This window comes from Hypomesus transpacificus, unplaced genomic scaffold, assembly GCF_021917145.1.
Source record: "Hypomesus transpacificus isolate Combined female unplaced genomic scaffold, fHypTra1 scaffold_52, whole genome shotgun sequence".
NCBI classification, from domain to species: domain Eukaryota; kingdom Metazoa; phylum Chordata; class Actinopteri; order Osmeriformes; family Osmeridae; genus Hypomesus; species Hypomesus transpacificus.
The window spans coordinates 353367-371243 of NW_025814031.1; the positions used below are offsets into that span (position 1 = coordinate 353367).

A 17877-nucleotide genomic window follows, 5' to 3' on the forward strand; every position below is an offset into this window, starting at 1 on the left:
CGGTCAGACGCACGCACGGAGTCGGATGGATTGGTTGAATTTATACTACTCCGACGGCTCTGCGTGCTGAAAGCAATTCACCGCCAGAACAGTAGATAGCGCTGCACTGCGATGCTAGCTAGGTTATCGAAAAGTCGGAGCAAATTTACAAATGAGCTGTTTTATCAATAAAATAAGCACATTTTCAGCAACTAGACTGCCCATTTCTTGTCCCATTTTAATTCAGATGCTGATTTACATGTACTTTTAGCTGAAATATGAATTGTAAAAACTTACAACAATGGCGGACAAGGATTCTGTTTTCTTGTTGGTCACGGCAACCCCGCCCCCACCCCTGACTCAAGCAGTTATTAATACGGACCAATCACAGCCAAGGGGTATCCTAAAAATGACGGACAGACGGATAGTCAGGAAAATCAGGAGGTGCATGCAGAGCTCTGCGAGGGGCTCTGCGAGGGCACGGAGAGGGAGTTCCTTGATGGAGAGGGCGTTCCCTGTGTGCGTGTCTGTAAAAAGCAGAAGTATGAATTGGCCTCAAGTCAATATATTGATTATCGCGACAGGTCTAAGTAGTATGTGTTGCCTGGGCAACAGAAGCTAATGTCATGATGCTAATGCTTTAGTGAAATAGTAGACTACTGTTTACGAAAATAGATGTACTTCCTTATATCAGCTTATATTGTACATTACATTATACTTGTATGTTTCATATCACAAAGTAAAATAAACAAATAGTAATCACCCTGGCCTCTTTGCTTGTGGCGTTTCTGCAGCTGCCTTGCAGTAAAGCTATAGTTAGCCTAGCTATCTACCAGAAGTTAAAGGTCACATGACATGAAAACTTAACTTTAGGAGGTTATTTAACATTTATATGAGTTCCCCTAGCCTGCCTTTGGTCCCCCAGTGGCTAGAAAATTTCGATAGGTGTAATCCAAGCCCTGGGTATTCTTCTCCGCCTTTGAGAAAATGAAAGCTCAAACGCTCCGTTTTGAAAATCCCCTATTGTGACGTAACAATAGGGAAGGTTATCCCCTCTCTCTGCTTTGCCCGCCCAGAGAATCTGGCCCGCCCATAAGAAACTGAGCTACGACCATGCAAGTGTTTTTAACCTTGAGAGACATCATGGCTTGCAAACAAAGCACTACATTTGCTCAGTTTGGTGTACAAAGTAAAACAAGTATTTTTACAGTTCCTTCATCCGAGTCTCTGAAAACCCAGTGTCTTAATTTTATTTTCTCTGGAAATGCGCCGACACAACTTCCCAAAGTTTTGTTTGTCTGCGCCAAACATTTCAGCCACGACTGTTTCCTAAACTTGACCTAATACAAAGCTGGCCTTGCTGATATACAATTCTGGATCAGTACTAACTCTCCTTGGTCCAGCTACAAACCTCGGAGAAGTAAGTTAACTAACTCGATATCATTTTGTTGCTCTGGTTACCAAGCTTACTACCCTTAGAATATGGCTGTAACATTAGCTATGCAGCTAACAGCTGAGTTAGGTAGATAGCAGATAGGTAGGTAAGGTAGATAGCATCAAGTATGTGTGTGAATACACATGCTGTAACGCGAGTGTTGTACACTTCTTTGTTATTTGGATAACCGTTCTGCTGTTGGTGTTATGGCGCGCGCGATATCCGCCTTTCCCCTTATTGAAATTACTATGACTGTGCACCCCTGCAAACCAGGGTGATCAGATGAGAAACTGCAAATTCGAGAGGCATACAGCAACGGGGCTACGAGCCATTGCGATACATCCACTGTAAACATTAGCACATGGTGCCGCCTCTTTCCTCCTCATTAGCATTTAAAGCTACAGACACAGAAACAGTGTGTCTTGAGGAAAGCTAATTGTGTGACTGCTCGTAGTGGCTGTAATTATGCACCAAGGCTGAATTTAGGGAAAGAGACTTCAGATACACTATTAGGGGACCACTACGGCCTATATAAAAGCATCAAAAAAGAGCATATCATGTGACCTTTAACGAGCTGCTAAACTAATGTTCTGCTAGAGGTAGTCACGCGTGTTTTTGTGACGTTAGTGACGTATAACTCACGTCAGTGACTGTGGCTAGCAAGTTAGCCACCGTTAGCTTCATTTTTCGCTACAAAAACGTAATTTAAACTTGAACAACATGCAAGTCTTGATTTGCTTAAATGTACATTTATGATGCTGCTAGTACACCATGGCAAATACGATACTCGCTGTGCAACAGCACATCTATACACGTTGTATCCATGCGTCGTTGCTGACGTTGTGACGTTGGTACCACGGAGTACCCCTTTGTTGACACACAAGGCACTTTTTGCCACAAAAACTTAAGTTCAGCCTAAACCGTGCAACGGAACGTTAAAAAAACAAGCAACTCAATCGCTACCAAGACAAAACTTTTGACAGATCCTTAGAGCCGGGAAAACAAATAAAAAATAATAAATATATATGTGAGAGCACAATGGTTGTGCTCGCCGAAGGTGTGAGCACACCCAATAATAATATATATGTGAGAGAACAAAGGTTGTGCCATTGCCGAAGGCAAGGTACACCCAATAAGAAAAGGTAGAAACACTTAAGTGGCCTCACAGCTTGGCCACCAATAATATATGTGAAAAAACAATGGTTGTGCTCACCGAAAGCTTGAGCACACCCAATTATATGTAATCTCTGAAATACTTAAACCTCCACATCTATTCAAGTCAAATTGCCAATGCTGTGGAAACCTACATTCTTGCAAATAATGATGTAGCCTTTATTTATCTGTGGTTTCCTACATTATACATTGCTTACATTGATCCAAATGTACTGCATGCTCTTATGGGTCTTCCCTTTGGCACTTGTTTAGTTTTTCACAATGTATGCTTCATGTTTTGGCTGCTTGCAATGTTTGGGACTACCTCGTTGTTATGATCAGTGACCTATGCTCTTTTTTAAAGCTCTCTCTCGAAAGTTGCTTTAGATAAAAGCGTCTGCTAAATGCATAAATGTAAATGTACTATATTGGTTCTCTGTTAAATTGTCTTCCCACCACAAACATCTAAACATTTAGTTCATAACATAAGTCATTACATGCACAATGGTTGAGTCAGTTAGCATAATTGTAGGCCTTACTCACTCACATTTGCAATGTGCTGGCAGTATTGACATCAGGAAATACTAGTGCTGTCAAACGATTAAAATATTTTATCGTGATTAATCTCATTAATGTCATAGTTAACTCGCGATTAATCGCAATTAATCGCACATTTTTAACTATTCTAAATGTCCCTTGATTTCTTTTTGTCCCGTTATTTTTTTCTCATTTTAATGCTCCTATCAACATGGAAAAGTGGATTGGATTGCTTCATGCAAATGTTTTTTTTAAATTGAAAACAACTTCGCAATCGCTTGGCTTTGACGAGGGGACAGAAATTTTGCATCAGCTGTGTGCTTGGCCATCAATTGATATTTCAGACTGGACGTGCTGCGATGATAGCTCAGTTCACAATAACAAAATACACAGATCACTTTGGTCTTGTCAATGGAACCATTTGGCAACTTTTTAAAAGTAAACTTTCCATTCAGAATCTTATTGGCATACATTTCAGCGTCTCGTGCTCGCCATCCACTCAAAACGTGGTTTTTAAATTTTATAACTCTTTAGCCAGCTTGCAAGGCCAAACAAGTGTGTGTGGCATGCCTGTTGTTTTGTTTCCGGTCTAGCTAGATCCGGTGTGGTGTTGGTTTTCAAACGTCAGTAGTTGTTGCAACAGCATGTGAAAAAAACTACAAAGTTTGCTAGGCCCAAAAGAACGCTAATCGCGCAATAAAAAATGTTACTAAATTAAATTTGGGTTTGCGTTGATGCCGTTTATTTGGGTTTGCGTTAACGCCGTTAATTACACGTTAAACTGACAGCACTAGTAAATACATTAATTTATGTAACAAAATTCACTGTTCTATACTGAAAGTATATCCACTTTATATTATCATTCTGTTCGCTAGCCAGCCCCTTTGAAAGCAGAGGATTATCGGTTGTAAAAGCGAATACCATTTTAAATAACAAAACAGAATTTCTCTATTTTCCTTACAAGGCTTAGTCTAGTTTAATTTAATTGCCAATGTCTTTGTTAATCGCATTAGTGCAATCGCGGTATCTTACTGCACTCTGTTGGATTATAAAAATTAGGGCTGTCCCCGACTAAGTTTGTCTTTGGTCGACCAAAACTCGACCAAAACGTCTGAAAATCGACTAATCGAACTTTGAAACGCTTAAAAAAATAAAATAAAAAACGTACAAACATTTTCGCGATCTGACTCAATGGCTGCTGGACGCAGATTCAGCTGCTAATAGCCTACTAATAATAAGACTCGTATCACCAGTCCTGTTGTAACCGAATGCCGATGGTATTTTGTATCTCTTACAATGTACTACATATTAAAAATATTGTTTGTTTAACATGCGAATCATCAGAGCGCGCTTATCACTGCCTGAAAACTTGCAGCATGCAAACTTACGTAGAAGCTGAGTGGGGAACGTTGCAACAGAGAGAGATTTTGTCTTGGCCGGAGAAGATAATGTCATTCGATTTCGATGTAATTCTTATAATATGGGAGTCAGATGGCTGAGCGGTGAGGGAGTCGGGCTAGTAATAAGAAGGTTGCCGGATCGATTCCCCGCCGTGTCAAATTACGTTGTGTCCTTGGGCAAGGCACTTCACCCTACTTGCCTCGGAGGGAATGTCCCTGTACTTACTCTAAGTCGCTATGGATAAGAGCGTCTGCTAAATGACTAAATGTAATGTAAATAATAGGCATATTCCTTTTTCATCCCAGCGCGTTAGCATGAGTGAAGTACGGCTACACCAACTTACGTTTTTCAGGTGGTAGGCTACATCATTTTCGACGTTGAACTATGAAAAATAAACCGTTGTTGGCAGAGTTTGCATTCAACGTTTTTCGAGTCACCCGGGACTTTGTAAATGTAAATGTACTTTAATGAAATGACGCCATACAGATGTCTTACACATCCACAGATGTCTTTGCCATTTTCACTAATAATACCGACAAAGTAGTCTATGGCAGAGTTTGTAGTTCTGCAGCCACTTGTGCTCGTGCCGTGTGCAAAATACCAAAACAAAGCGCAGATCAACGAAAAGGAAAACAGTGACACCTTCTTTTAAATTATATATTTTTAGAGTTGGTTTATTTGTCTTAAATAATATAATCTACAATTTCTGTTGAACATTTCGTTAATTCACTAATGATGACACAAGTGGGAATCAGATCTCACACTGCCATATGGCAGCTCGACTAAAACAATCTAAGTCGACCAAGAGTATATCGACCAGAAAATCGAATAGTCGACCAAGTGGGGACAGCCCTAATAAAAATGACACCAGGAAAATATTAACTGTGTGCCCGGTTCTCGAGTTGAGATATTCGTAGGAAACTCGCTGCAGACCAGATGACCAATCAGAGTGAAGGGGCTGTGATGCGAATACAGCAAGCCAAGCTGCAGCAAATATTTTTTTTCATTATTTGATGTCGAAATGCTTCTCCAAACAACGTCAGTCGCGGCACTGCACTCCGTTGGGTTATAAAGAGGACACATGCCAAATATGAACTTTGCAGAGTGCCCGGTTCTTGACTTGATCGTGATAAACTAAACCCATTCAAATTTACACAAACACAGAGATTCCTGGCATTATTAGAGAAATGTAATAGTAGTATTTTTAAGTATGTTTCTCTCTCTTAAGTAGCTACAGTATGGACCAACGTCAGCACAGACCCCCAAATCCAAACTTCAGTCGCCATCAGTCGACCACATACAGGCGAAACAGGGATGAGAGTCGTGGAGGTCACTTTCAACCTAAACGTTTCAGATGCGAGAACCAACACCACCAAGCTGGTTCTTCTGCTGGACCAACCCCAACAGCCCCCCAGACACTCGGCACCAGACGACAACTATATGAAAGAGACTTCCCCTTGTACAAACAACCTGTGGAGCTCGGTCACTTCTCCTTGGACTCTCAACGTCGTTTTTTCAACGATGCAAGGCAGCTGAGATATTACAAAGAGCCAGAGAAGAGTCCCAATTTTGACCTGAGAGATGGCTACAAAGACCGCTTTGTAAAAAGAGATGATGGGGTGAAGGAGAAACTGGATCACATCCTGAAATGGATCCTGTTAAACAGAGCCAAAGTTCAGTCAAAGGGAACAGCAGCCTCGTCCCCATGGTAAGCTGTTGCAATCCAAACCGTGATTATAACTACAGCGTTGTCTGTTAATAATAATAATAATGAATGTTATTTGTATTATACTTTACATTACATCAATCTCAAAGTGCTACAGAGCATATCATAATGCAAATTATGTTCAACACAGCCTTTGATCCACCTCCCCTTCCCTCTCCCAGTGATTTGGAGGTAGACTTTGTGACTTGGCGGGGTCATCTGACAAAGCTGTTGACCACACCGTATGAGACGCGTGAGGGCTGGCTGCTGGCCATTTCCAGGCTGGGGGGCACTCTGTATATCAGCGAGGTGGAAACTGAGGCAGCTCGCACAGACCGGGAGAACCGTGCTGAGAGTCATGAGGAGATGATGTACTGGGGATACAAGTTTGAACAGTATACCTGTGCAGGTAAGGATGTGTCTATTCAGGAACAAGGAATTCACAGTACATTATTAGTAGGGCTCTCAAAGTTAACGCGTTAACGCAATCTCATTTTAACGCGACAAAAAAATAATAGTGCCGTTAACGCAGGTTTCTTTTTGACCCTGAGAATAACCTGTCGTCACATGATTTCGATTGCAGACGGTAGCTGAATGTTGGAGAGAGGGATTTTAGATTGGAAGTTCAATTTTAAAAAGTTTTGAGACGGCTCGGTTGACAAAACTAAGGCTGTGTGTAGCCTACTGATGGTCAGGCTGAGTTTTTATCATCACCGGAGTACTTTCAGCCGAAACCATCACATGCAAGCAAAGCACACAGTTAGCAGCGTTAGCGGTAGCAGCAGCAGCGTTTGCTCCGGGAATATATGGCAGACAACACTCGCAAAGGAAGCGAGCAGCTGTCTGGGTTCAACAAGCTAGAAACTATTGTTTAATATTAAGGTTAATCTGTGGTTGCCTAAGTATATGAAGTTTGTTTGAGATTTGAATATTATGGACCATGATATTGTAATAGGTTATGAGACAACATGTCTTAAATGTATTTAATATTCCAGAATATGTCTAATTTTGTGGATGTTTATGATGTTTATGATGTTTGTGAGTGAATAAAACTCCCTTACAATTTAAGTTGTGTTCCATCTGAACTTGTTATATGGACGTTATCATCCAGCTAGGCCTATCTGAAGTTAAGTACACCTTTTAATGTTATTTCCACAAAAATGTCATTTATTGGGGTAAAAATTTAACAGATCAAATAGATTGAACAATTTTGCGATTAATTGCGATTAATCATTGTAAATAATGCAATTAATCTCGATTAGATATTTTAATCGTATTATTTGGTGGTGAACAGTATATTGATGAGTTGAGCATTTTGTTTTTTGTTTTGGGAGAGTGGTTGATCAAAGGAGATACTCAGCCAGGCCTTTTCCTTAGCAGAAATGTCCATTGTCCACCCTGATTCATGCACAGTATTTGCTTATAACAATACTAAACATTGTGACAACAGATGACATCCACAGCCTCCCAGACCCAGCTGGGGTAGTAAACACCAATGAGGCTTTTTGCACTGTGGTCCAGACCCGACTGGCCAAGCATAGACTCCTCTTCTCCGGTGAGGTGGATTGTCGGGACAAGGACCCCAAGACTCAGTCCGCCCCAGCATGCTACATCGAGCTGAAGACCTCAGGGGAGATCTGCACCCCCAAACAACGCAGCAACTTCCACAGGTACCCGTGGAAGAAATTGTATGGCAGATGCTGTGTTATCCCAGTAGGACCTGGTACTTCAAAGAGGAAGATTAATTCCACGATCGAAGAATCCCAAATCCTCCATTCCTTTTTCACTGGGTTCCAGTTCCAAACAGGATGAAATTCCTGCAACCGACAGGAGAGCGAGGAATAAAGACGATGACAAATCAACCTTAAATGAACCTTAATAATCAATATCAAGGTTAACCCTTGTGTTATCTTAGGGTCATTCTGACCCATCAGTCATTGTGACCTACCGTCGTTTGCGCCAACTTTACCACATACAAAAGTGAAGCATTTTTTTTTACCGTTGGGCTGTCTCAGACCCCCTACATTGCGAAGGTTAAAATAAAATTATTGGGTGTGCTTTGCTTCGGCAACGGCACAACCTTTGTTCTCTATCATATATATTCTTATTGTTTCTTTTTGCCCCCCTAAAACTCATTCAATATTTGGACTACATACAGGGATGCAAACGGCGCGCTTTTTGGCGCCTCCTGCTTTTCACGTCAGTTTGGGTGACTTGTGTGAATCGTGCAGAAGTTTTTTTTAAGGGGGGGAGTGTCTGATTATAATTGCACCAACAGTAATTCTGGATTGCCTCCACCAAACAAGTAAATAGGAAATAAGCAAATCAGCAGTATGCGCGCAAGCGTGAACTAGCCTACTCGTGTGTCTTCTTGCTGCACATGGCGAGGTGTCTCAATAGGCGGATCCGGACCTAGACGCAATACAAGCAAGTTTTCATTGGTGCGTGATTTTGTGCTATAGCCTATATATTGTTCCTACTAGATGTGCTTAATATATTCCGTGTCCAATCTAAAGCTCAATCAGGAGCTGTAATAACTGTAATCACCATGACAACTCACTCACTCACCGTTGGCCGCAACCTCTGTGGGTCACGCAGGTTGTGTGTGTCATTCGCAACAACGCAGGCTCATCGATTTGGCTAGCAATGGCTAGCAATTTCGCCAACAAATACCAAGAAATAGGTTGCAGCAGTTTGTCTTTTGACTACACTTAAAAAATCCGCTAATGGGACTGAGCTCTAATAGCTTCGGCGACTTTTTATAGTACAAAATTGCTATAATTAAAAAGGAGATGCAGTCTTTCGACAGACCCTATAATCATCAAGCAGAAACCCGGCGTGCGTTACGCTGAGCGTCCGTGGGAGGGACATAATCGCAGCATTTATCCAATGACCGTATAGTTTCGAAGCACAAAAACAAACTGTTTAAAGCAGCCCCATTCAAGTCCCTGGACGCTGGGCTTTAACAGATAAATGCACTGTGACGCTATGGGAAAGTATGAGAAGGAAATCGAATAAGTCGACCTGCTACTATAATGTATCTGATTCTGAACGAACTCGTCTTCGAGATGAACACATTCAAAATGTTAACACAGTAGTAAATATTTGACCATAATTTTTTTTACATTTTAGGGGAAGCCGAGCTTCCCTTGCAGTCTTGCAGAAATCGGCAAGTAGAATACGGTAGTTTATTCTACTTGTCTCAAAAGTAAGACCCTACAGGCCTTGTCCTCCATTGATCCTGTGGTGAGGGGCCATTACCAGGTTCAGTTACTCAGCTGAAGGAGTTGGCTAGGATCATCAACATTTAGTGCCCTTAGAGGTGGCCAGGAAGAAGAGGAAGGAGTAAAACCTGAAAAAGTGCTAGATAGTTTAATAAGAGTTTATGTATCAGAATAAAAAATGAAATAGAATATTACAAATAAGTGTTGGTGTATTTTGATCTTCAGAATGTCGTTTTACTCTATGTGCATATAGGGGTGGGCCGGGGATGTCAGGGGTTTGGTGGCAATGTAAGGATATGGATATTTTCTGCGGGGCGAGGGCTGGAATTACTTCTCTCTTTTTTGACCATACATGTGTTTGCATCCCTGTACATAGACAACCTAGGTGTCAAAAGTTTCGTCTTGGTAGCGATTGAGTTGCTTGTATTTGTATTTACGTTCCGTCGCACGGAAATTACGTTTTTGTGACGAAAAGTGAAGCTAACGGTGGCTAACTTGCTAGCCACAATTACTGACGCTACTAACGTCACTAACGTCACGAAAACTCGCCTGACTATCTCTAGCAGAACTAGCCTGATGTTGTCATACTCATAATTCTAGTCAGAATATGAGACTGAAAACTCTCCGTTGGGCTGTGACTACGGGGCGTGTTTCAACCGAACTCGTAAAACAAATGCCTCTTCGCTCATTTGGATAGACCTACAACCAATCAGAGCAACGTAATATGTTGTTTGTTGAAAACGAATTCAACCCAAGCGCTCTTTCGTGACGTTGTTGATTACGTTACTGTTGATCATCTGTCCATCATCATATAAAGCCCACATTGGCAATTTAATTGGTCCGTCCCGATTCTGGTTTTCTGTAGTTGTCCCCAATACGAGACCCTCCAGACCCAACTTCCCGACCAAATTTTTTTGTGGGCGGGGAGAAGTTGGGCTGGCAGCCAGGCTATAGCAGAACATTAGTTTAGCAGCTCGTTAACTTCTGGGAGATGGTTAGGCTAATTGCTTTACTGCAAGGCAGCTGCAGAAACGCCACAAGCAAAGAGGCCAGGGTGATCTATTTGCTAATTTTACTTTGTGATATGACACACAATTGTGATGTGTGATGTACAATATAAGCTGATATATAAGGAAGGACATCTACTTTCGTCTACTATTTCACTGAATTATTAGCATCATGACATTAGCCTCTGTTAGCCTCGGGCAACACGTACTACAGCGGTCTATGATGCATCTGTTTTCAATCGTTAAAATAAACATTCCTCACAACAACAAAAAATCGTCGTCGTCATCTGCCGCTTATCCGGGGGTCGGGTCGCGGGGGCAGCGACCTAAGCAGGGAGGCCCAGACTTCCTCTCCATGGCCACTTCCACCAGCTCTTCCTGGGGGACCCCGAGGCGTTCCCAGGCCAGCCGAGAGACATATTCCCTCCAGCGTGTCCTGGGTCTTCCCCGGGGCCTCTTTCTAGTGGGACGTGCCCAGAACACCTCACCAGGGAGGCGTCCAGGAGGCATCCTGGTCAGATGCCCTAGCCACCTCAGCTGGCTCCTCTCGACGCGGAGGAGCAGCGGTTCTACTCTGGATGACCGAGCTTCTCACCCTATCTCTAAGGGAGAGCCGGGAGATCGATCACCTAGGCTGCAAAGCGTTAACAATGTAACCATAGCTATAAATGTAACGGTAAAATGATTCTGTTTACGTCACGCGAACCTTGAACACAGGCGACTGTTTGCGGAAGTATAAATGCAGCAGCCTGAGCGACCATTTCAAAAGTGTCAGCGACATAAGTATAAATTAGCCTAATTTATACTTATGTCGCCTTGGTGATCGATTGGAGAAACTGACAATTTAAAATGTTCACTGTGACGACATCAGCACCAGTAGAAATATCTCCTGGTAGGCGACACTTCCAAGCGACGGTTAAAAGTGTCGACCGTGACGTAATTTCTGTCGGCGACCTTTTCAAAAGTGTCTGCGACCTTAGTATAAATTGGGCTTAACGGCGACAGAAAATGTTCGGCACTACCCTTACTTAAATCAAAAGTCTTTCAATAAGTGAAACTATCTGACTAGTGACTACTAATCTAGACTCCATTGCCACAGCCTAAACTTTGTCAATCTGTACATGAAAATTGTTCATTTCAGCCTAAACCGTACAACGGAACATTAACTCGAATTTAACCAACGCAATCGCTACCAAGACGAACACAGTCTAGTACTGCAGCTTCTCCACACAGGGCTATATCGCATTTTGCGTTGTTACTGACAATGATCGCTACCACTGAGCTTTTTATGAATGAAGGATTTAAAAAAAAATCTGTCATCTTTATAAATAAAAGTAGGCTATGCATTTTTTATATAAAATATACAGAAATATCAGTTGTAAAAATGTCATTAAAAAATTGACCCCTCTGCAACGGACCTAAGCAAGCACACTCAACAATTTCCACAGAAATTGTACCCTCTCTAGTTTTTATTTGTTTTTGTATTGGGTAAACACAACAATGGTTCTTTATGAACCTTTGGGTCATGTGACCCGAAGGCAGCACAAGGGTTAATCAACCTTAAATCCAATCCTAGTCTTGTTTGGATGGTGAGGGTGCAAACTAGCACTGAGGTCAGGAGCTCTACCCAACATTGATGTGTCCTCTATAAACTTCTTCTAGGTTCAAACTGCTGAAGTGGTGGGCCCAGTCTTTTCTCCCCGGCGTCCCGAGGATCGTAGCTGGTTTCCGTGATCAGGAAGGAGTGGTTGTGTCGGTAGAGACTTACCACATCTCTAAGATATCCCAGCTAATCAAGGTGGGAATTGGAGGGGGGGGTCATTTTGGAAGATATGTTTGTGGTTGTATTTGTAGGTCATGCATGTGATGTATGTGTTTGCATGTCTATGCATGCTCGAGTGTCACACCGGCACATAGTTTATTCCTCTGAATTACAGTTTAAAGGGCTCATTTGTTCGTCCCTATACAGAATGAAAACAACTGCTGGAAGCCTACAGTCTGCATGAATTTCTGCTCTGATTTCCTGTCCTTTGTGAAGAGTGTTGTCAGAGAAGACAATCCCAGGTGAGAGTATTGTGTTAGAACCATGGCATGAGTGGTGTGAATTTAGGTGAACATACCCATGATATTAACACTGAGTTCCCCTGTCTTGTTTTACAAATGTATTCTTTTAGGGTGGTGTACCTGTTTTCAAGGGATCCCCATAAAGATGTGACATTCACTATCCACAGAGACTTGCACTATTCCTTTCTGCCTGACTGGTATGTGAGGGAACTGACCAAGACACACCCCCATGCCCAACCTCAGTTTTGATTAACTTCTAAGCTTTGGCAATTGAGGTAAAAGAGAAAGACAAGAACTGTAGACTCCCTAACTCCCGGATGAAGACTTGATGAACTTCCATTTTCTTTGGGTGGATGGCTGTTTTTCCATTCTAGTGCAGACCAATTTCGGAGTTAGAGCCTCAATCTTTGTATTTTAACACTTTTTTTATTTTTATGAAAAGTGTATGCCTTTCCTGAATGAAGTATGTTCATCGAGTTAAATATGTATAATAATGTGTTGTATCACAAAAAGCACCATGAGACAAATATTATTTCCAATAGAAACCCTTTACTGTTCCCAGGATATATTAATAAGTACAAGTTACTCTATAAATCTCTTCCACTACATTTAAAAACATTGAACTGTGCACTAAAAATCTAAATAAAGGCATGACTTCAAGTTTGTGTTAGTATTGCATCAGACTTTTTAAATGTAAAGTCAGTATTGTGTGTTTGAGTAACCAAACCACATAAACTGAGTAGGCCTACCGAAATACATTATTGTACTATGATGTACAGGCGTACGCCCAGCTTGTGAATATTACACATCAAAGGACTACTCAGATTCTAAATATCATATGTTCAATATGCATTTAAGACTGAAAGCAGCAAATAAGCTTTTCTACATTAAAGGTCCAGAGGATAGGAGGTGGTCTCTCTAATTGAGATCATTCTAACATCTATGGTGGTACATGCTGAAGTGCAGAAGTTGGTCTCACAAACCATGGTTTTTCCATTTGGAGGCAATCCACACAAACATTGCTGAAAACAGCTTTGACAGCTTTAATGTTTTGTGTAGTAATGTTAATGTGCAGTAATACCTTCAAATTATTAATGCCCCTACAGTTATTGTAAATGTGGTTTGCAGATTGCAGTCAACTGTCTTGGTAATGCATCTGCTTGCAAACTGAATACATTTTAATGATTTTTTTTCATTTAAGAAAAAGTCACCTGTCACTGTACCAATATTGAAACATAGAATTAGCTTCATGTTATCCATGTTTAAGTTAAAACTGGAAAACTGCTGGTTTTCCAGTTTCCAGCTGGTTGATGAATTGGCACTTCCTTCTAAATAGGGTTGCATTCCTCTGGAGGGGGGCTGACAGTGACCTGTACTGCTGCGCATGGCTGCAGGAACTATGGGTGCTGCAGCAACCCCTAATGACAGCACGAGAATTTAAAATGATATGACTTGAAAATCCACCACTGCGGCACCGCCCCGCAACATTAAGCCACCCCCCTGATAAAATGTGTTCCCACGGCTATGCCGCTGTACGATGTACCAAAGTATACAGTGCTTAAGATGCAATGCAGTAGATGGTGGAAATGAACATGAAACTGTCTCTGTCACTCCCATCCACTTTCTTGGCTCTGTATATTTAAAACAAGGTCAAGTGCACGTGCAATGTAATCTAATGTTAGACAACCAACATCAATGACAGGTTATGCCACATAAATAAGCTGATGAGGTTTAAAGTGTAGCCAGCACGTTTCAAGTATAATGTAACAAATCTATCTTCACAGAAATACTTGCTTACTTAATGCATACTAGCACACTATTCATCTAACTCGAGGATTCCCACCACCCATCCACCAACAATGTTATATTAATCTAAATAACAATCTGATTTGCTGATGAGGGCAGAGCAGTGAAAACCAATGCAGTCAGAAAAGCTGAGTCACAGAAAGGGAGGTTGTGGGAGTGGAAACTGTCGGGGCTGAATCTTGTTGAAGGTTGGGCTGAAGGTTATTTCTCAAGCCTTTCCCCCCTTTCCCATTAAGCACCTCTCACATTCCACAAAAGGAAAAAATGTGAGGAATGACGCAAAGACTTTTGAGACCCACCACATCTGATAGATTCTGTCTGATGATTTATGATGACTTATGAAAGACTTAAACGGTAAAAAATGCCAGTCCTGAATCAAAACACCTGAAAATAACCTGTCAGATAAATCTCAGTGCTTCAGTTTCTTGTTCAGGCCCATGACTTTGAAGGTGACAGCTGTAATCTTCTCGTACACTACGAACATTAGAGCAGCCGTTAGTACAGTCTGAAGGAGCTTGGCCTCCAGGCCTTTGTACAGGCCCAGCACTCCATGTCTCCTACAAAGATAGAACAGACATCCTCAACACCCAGCAGTGATATACCATGCCACTCAAGACCATGACAAAAGCTCTATTCACAATCAGTGATTCTTTGTGATCATAACCATGTCAGATTGCTGCCACTTTGAAAGGTAGGCAAGAGTTCAGTGAGCATTACTCACTTGATTCTGTCCATTAGGAGGAAGATAACATTTCTGAGACTTCCAAATACACCACCCTTGCCTTCAGCTTTGAACTGGCCAAACTGAGGTGGAAAAGAGTCTGAGTATGTTAATGACTGATTAATCATTATTAACTGCGCGTGTGTGTGTGTATATAGATAGATATAGATATAAGAATAAAACTTGACCAGACTGTATGTTGTGTGAATGCATGTCTGTTTACCCTTAGTATAGCCTGGACTGTCTGCAGGGGATATGTTGCTGTTGTAGCAATAGCCTTGGCAAGTGCTCCAATGAGAAAGATCTCGACAGAGGAAATCTGTATGTAGACCAAACAATGGTGTTGTTATCTTTAAGCCTGACATTGACTGAATTACTTTCTACAAAACTTTCTTGAGAACCTTTCTCTATGTCCCCATCTCTGTTCTTTGCTCTTGCTATTTGTGTGTGCAACCTAATTTGACAGATGAAGGAACAATATGAAACCATCTTATCAATTCAACAGAAACAAGGTCAAAGTGGCAGACAGGTAATGCGACAAAGCTCTTGTAGTATTTTTAGAACACAGCCACTCTCTCTCATTCTCTCACCCTCCTCCCTCCTTGGCCGGCCCTCCTCTTCATGGTCTCATAGAACATGAACTGCATGGCAGGATTGAACACCAGAGCCAGAGAAGGCAGGATACCATTCCAAAGCGTCCCCAATCCCTCTTTGGCTATGATCTGGGAAAAAGCATCTGGAGAGATGTTTCAGTTAATTTCTCTCTGGGACAGAAAACAGACAAAAACAACACAGATTATCTGTATCATGAACTACATAGGAGACCAATAAAGTTGGCCACAGACACACACCAAATATGCCCTTGTAGTGGGTTTGATGCAGGTCTTCATTCCTAAACTTTGCCCCTTGTAGCTTCAGCCGAGTGTTGACCACCCACATGGGTGTGGTCAGGATCACGTTCCCTGCACCTAAGGAGGTAGCTGTAATTAGGCATCTATTTTCCTTCAAATGCTAATTGCTTCATTTAACCACAACTCTATAGAAATTAGATAACGGTGGTATACGTGGAGCCAAGCAGGACCACTTATCAAGAGAAGGTCTGGATAACACTGAAATGATGGTCATGAACTGATAACTTCAGGATGTTCTCACCTGATATAAAGCCCATAAGCAGGTCTTTGCTCGGTCTGGGCTTGCCTGACACCATCAGTTTCTTAAGTGTGTTGAAGGTGTAGAAGTAGACAAAGTTTGAACAGCACAGGCTGGAGATAACAGGGAACCAGCCTCTGTACAAAGACAACCTGATGCAGAAAAGAGGATATAGAGTCATATCTGATCAATCTTAGTTTAGCCTTATAAACATTAATTGTTAGTTGTTTAAACTCCAAAGCTTATAGAAAAAAAAATATATAGCAGCACAATCAAGGCCATGTACACATTTGTAAAAAGCAATATTACTGTTGATAGATCAAATCAAACGGTGGTAATTGGATTAAGGTGGGGTGTTGTGAAGAGTAACTCAGTGAGCGGAATTATTGTGCTCCATGTTTACTACTTCAGTAGGCAACTTACACGCCCTCTTCCTTTGCTATTTCAACCAGAATGACGGGGGTGGTTTGGGCCTTCCGACTTTCATCCACTGAAAGATGAAGAGAAAGGGGAGCATGGCTTCCTATTTAATTTCACTTATGAAATATTAGTAGGCCTAATACATTCGAACTTGCTGTATGTCGACCATCCACCAAAACTACATAATCTAGAATAGATTGTTCTTTGAGACCTGCGTTCAGAGTCCAATTCGCAAGCAGTCAAGCCAGGCCTATGCTCATTGTACCCACCCTGCAGTCTGATCCTGGCAGTGTCCAAAGGAAAGAAGACTGTCATCGCCGTCATGCTACCCTAGAAACAACATACATTCTGCAGTGTGAGTTATTTGTGTTGTCTTTGGCAGTGTGTCATGGGTAGTGAGTTCGGCTTGGCCTTGGGTGACAACATGTAGCTTTAGGTAAATAAACATAAAATAAGGCATGACATTTGTTATGTTTAACTATTTCTTACCACTGCACCAGCCACGGCATGCACCAACGTCTCATAAGACAAAAGGCCGATAGCCGAACCATAGTTGTTGGACATTTCTTGTTGTAAGATCGTGGACTGTCAAATGAAATCAAACACCGGAACAAGGACTGCCAAAGCTGCCCGTTAAATAAAGGGTTGTCCTGCGTGCGGCTTAGTTAACGGTATTGGTTTTACTGCTTTTCAAACTGTCTAAACCGACATTGCGAAAGAAGGTGGGCTTTGTTACACCATTCAACAAGTCCAGTTGTGTGCGCGCAGTACCTCAGACTCAGCACCATAGAGTTAATATAACTAGAGTAAGCTACTTTTGTCTTCCAAGATGGCGTCCCCATTCACTTCTATGAAAAGTGCTCCAGAGAATGTGTAGTGCTCAGTGAGGCAAGCGAGAGCGCGAGACTGGACAAGGCCATCTTTCCACTTCCGTGTCTTCCTGTCTAGCTTTAAACAGTGGCTCTTTTTGTCTAGCTTTAAACAGTGGCTCTTTTTTTCCCTAGCTCCGACTCCGAGAGCTCATGTATCGGCTATCGGCCAATATGAACTTTTGTGCTCGTGCCCTTTTAGTGTCCGCGAGCACATTTGCAGGCAACTTTCACTGATTAAGCAAAGTTGCTAGTTTACCCATTTCGGATTGGTTTCAAACTTAGCAAAAATCGGGAAAAATTATTCTATGAAAAAGCTAGTAGTATGAGCCAGGTTCGAGAAACAAACTAAAATTATTGGGGGAGATAGTTTTGTAAATGTTGAATGGAGTTAATAGAATAAAAACG

General features: G+C 41.7%; 2 protein-coding genes across 4 annotated transcripts in view; one reads left to right on the forward strand and one right to left on the reverse strand.

Annotated features, from left to right (window-relative positions):
* dxo (decapping exoribonuclease) overlaps window positions 1–13264 on the forward strand; it is a 23111-nt gene extending 9847 nt beyond the window's left edge. The window contains exons 2-7 of one of the 2 annotated variants that reach the window (XM_047017356.1): window positions 5733–6212; window positions 6392–6618; window positions 7660–7879; window positions 12103–12238; window positions 12410–12504; window positions 12615–13264. In XM_047017356.1, the coding sequence (XP_046873312.1) occupies window positions 5743–6212; window positions 6392–6618; window positions 7660–7879; window positions 12103–12238; window positions 12410–12504; window positions 12615–12753 (1287 nt within the window). In that variant the 5' untranslated portion in view covers window positions 5733–5742 and the 3' untranslated portion in view covers window positions 12754–13264. The remainder of the gene's footprint in view (window positions 1–5732; window positions 6213–6391; window positions 6619–7659; window positions 7880–12102; window positions 12239–12409; window positions 12505–12614) is intronic. The other variant, XM_047017355.1, reaches the window with a different exon arrangement.
* A 438-nt stretch (window positions 13265–13702) lies between these two features.
* LOC124465525 (peroxisomal membrane protein PMP34) lies at window positions 13703–17657 on the reverse strand. Of its 2 annotated transcripts, none has more exons than XM_047017357.1 (9): window positions 17090–17657; window positions 16870–16930; window positions 16604–16670; window positions 16184–16332; window positions 15883–15999; window positions 15622–15767; window positions 15255–15350; window positions 15032–15114; window positions 13703–14867 (listed from the first exon to the last, which is right to left on the reverse strand). In XM_047017357.1, exons 1-9 carry the CDS (start codon window positions 17162–17164, stop codon window positions 14720–14722), a joined length of 942 nt encoding a protein of 313 aa, XP_046873313.1. In that variant the 5' UTR covers window positions 17165–17657; the 3' UTR covers window positions 13703–14719. The 2 variants fall into 2 exon arrangements, with proteins under 2 accessions (XP_046873313.1, XP_046873314.1); XM_047017358.1 differs by having other exon boundaries at window positions 16870–16883; window positions 17090–17170.
* Window positions 17658–17877: the final 220 nt, after the last annotated feature.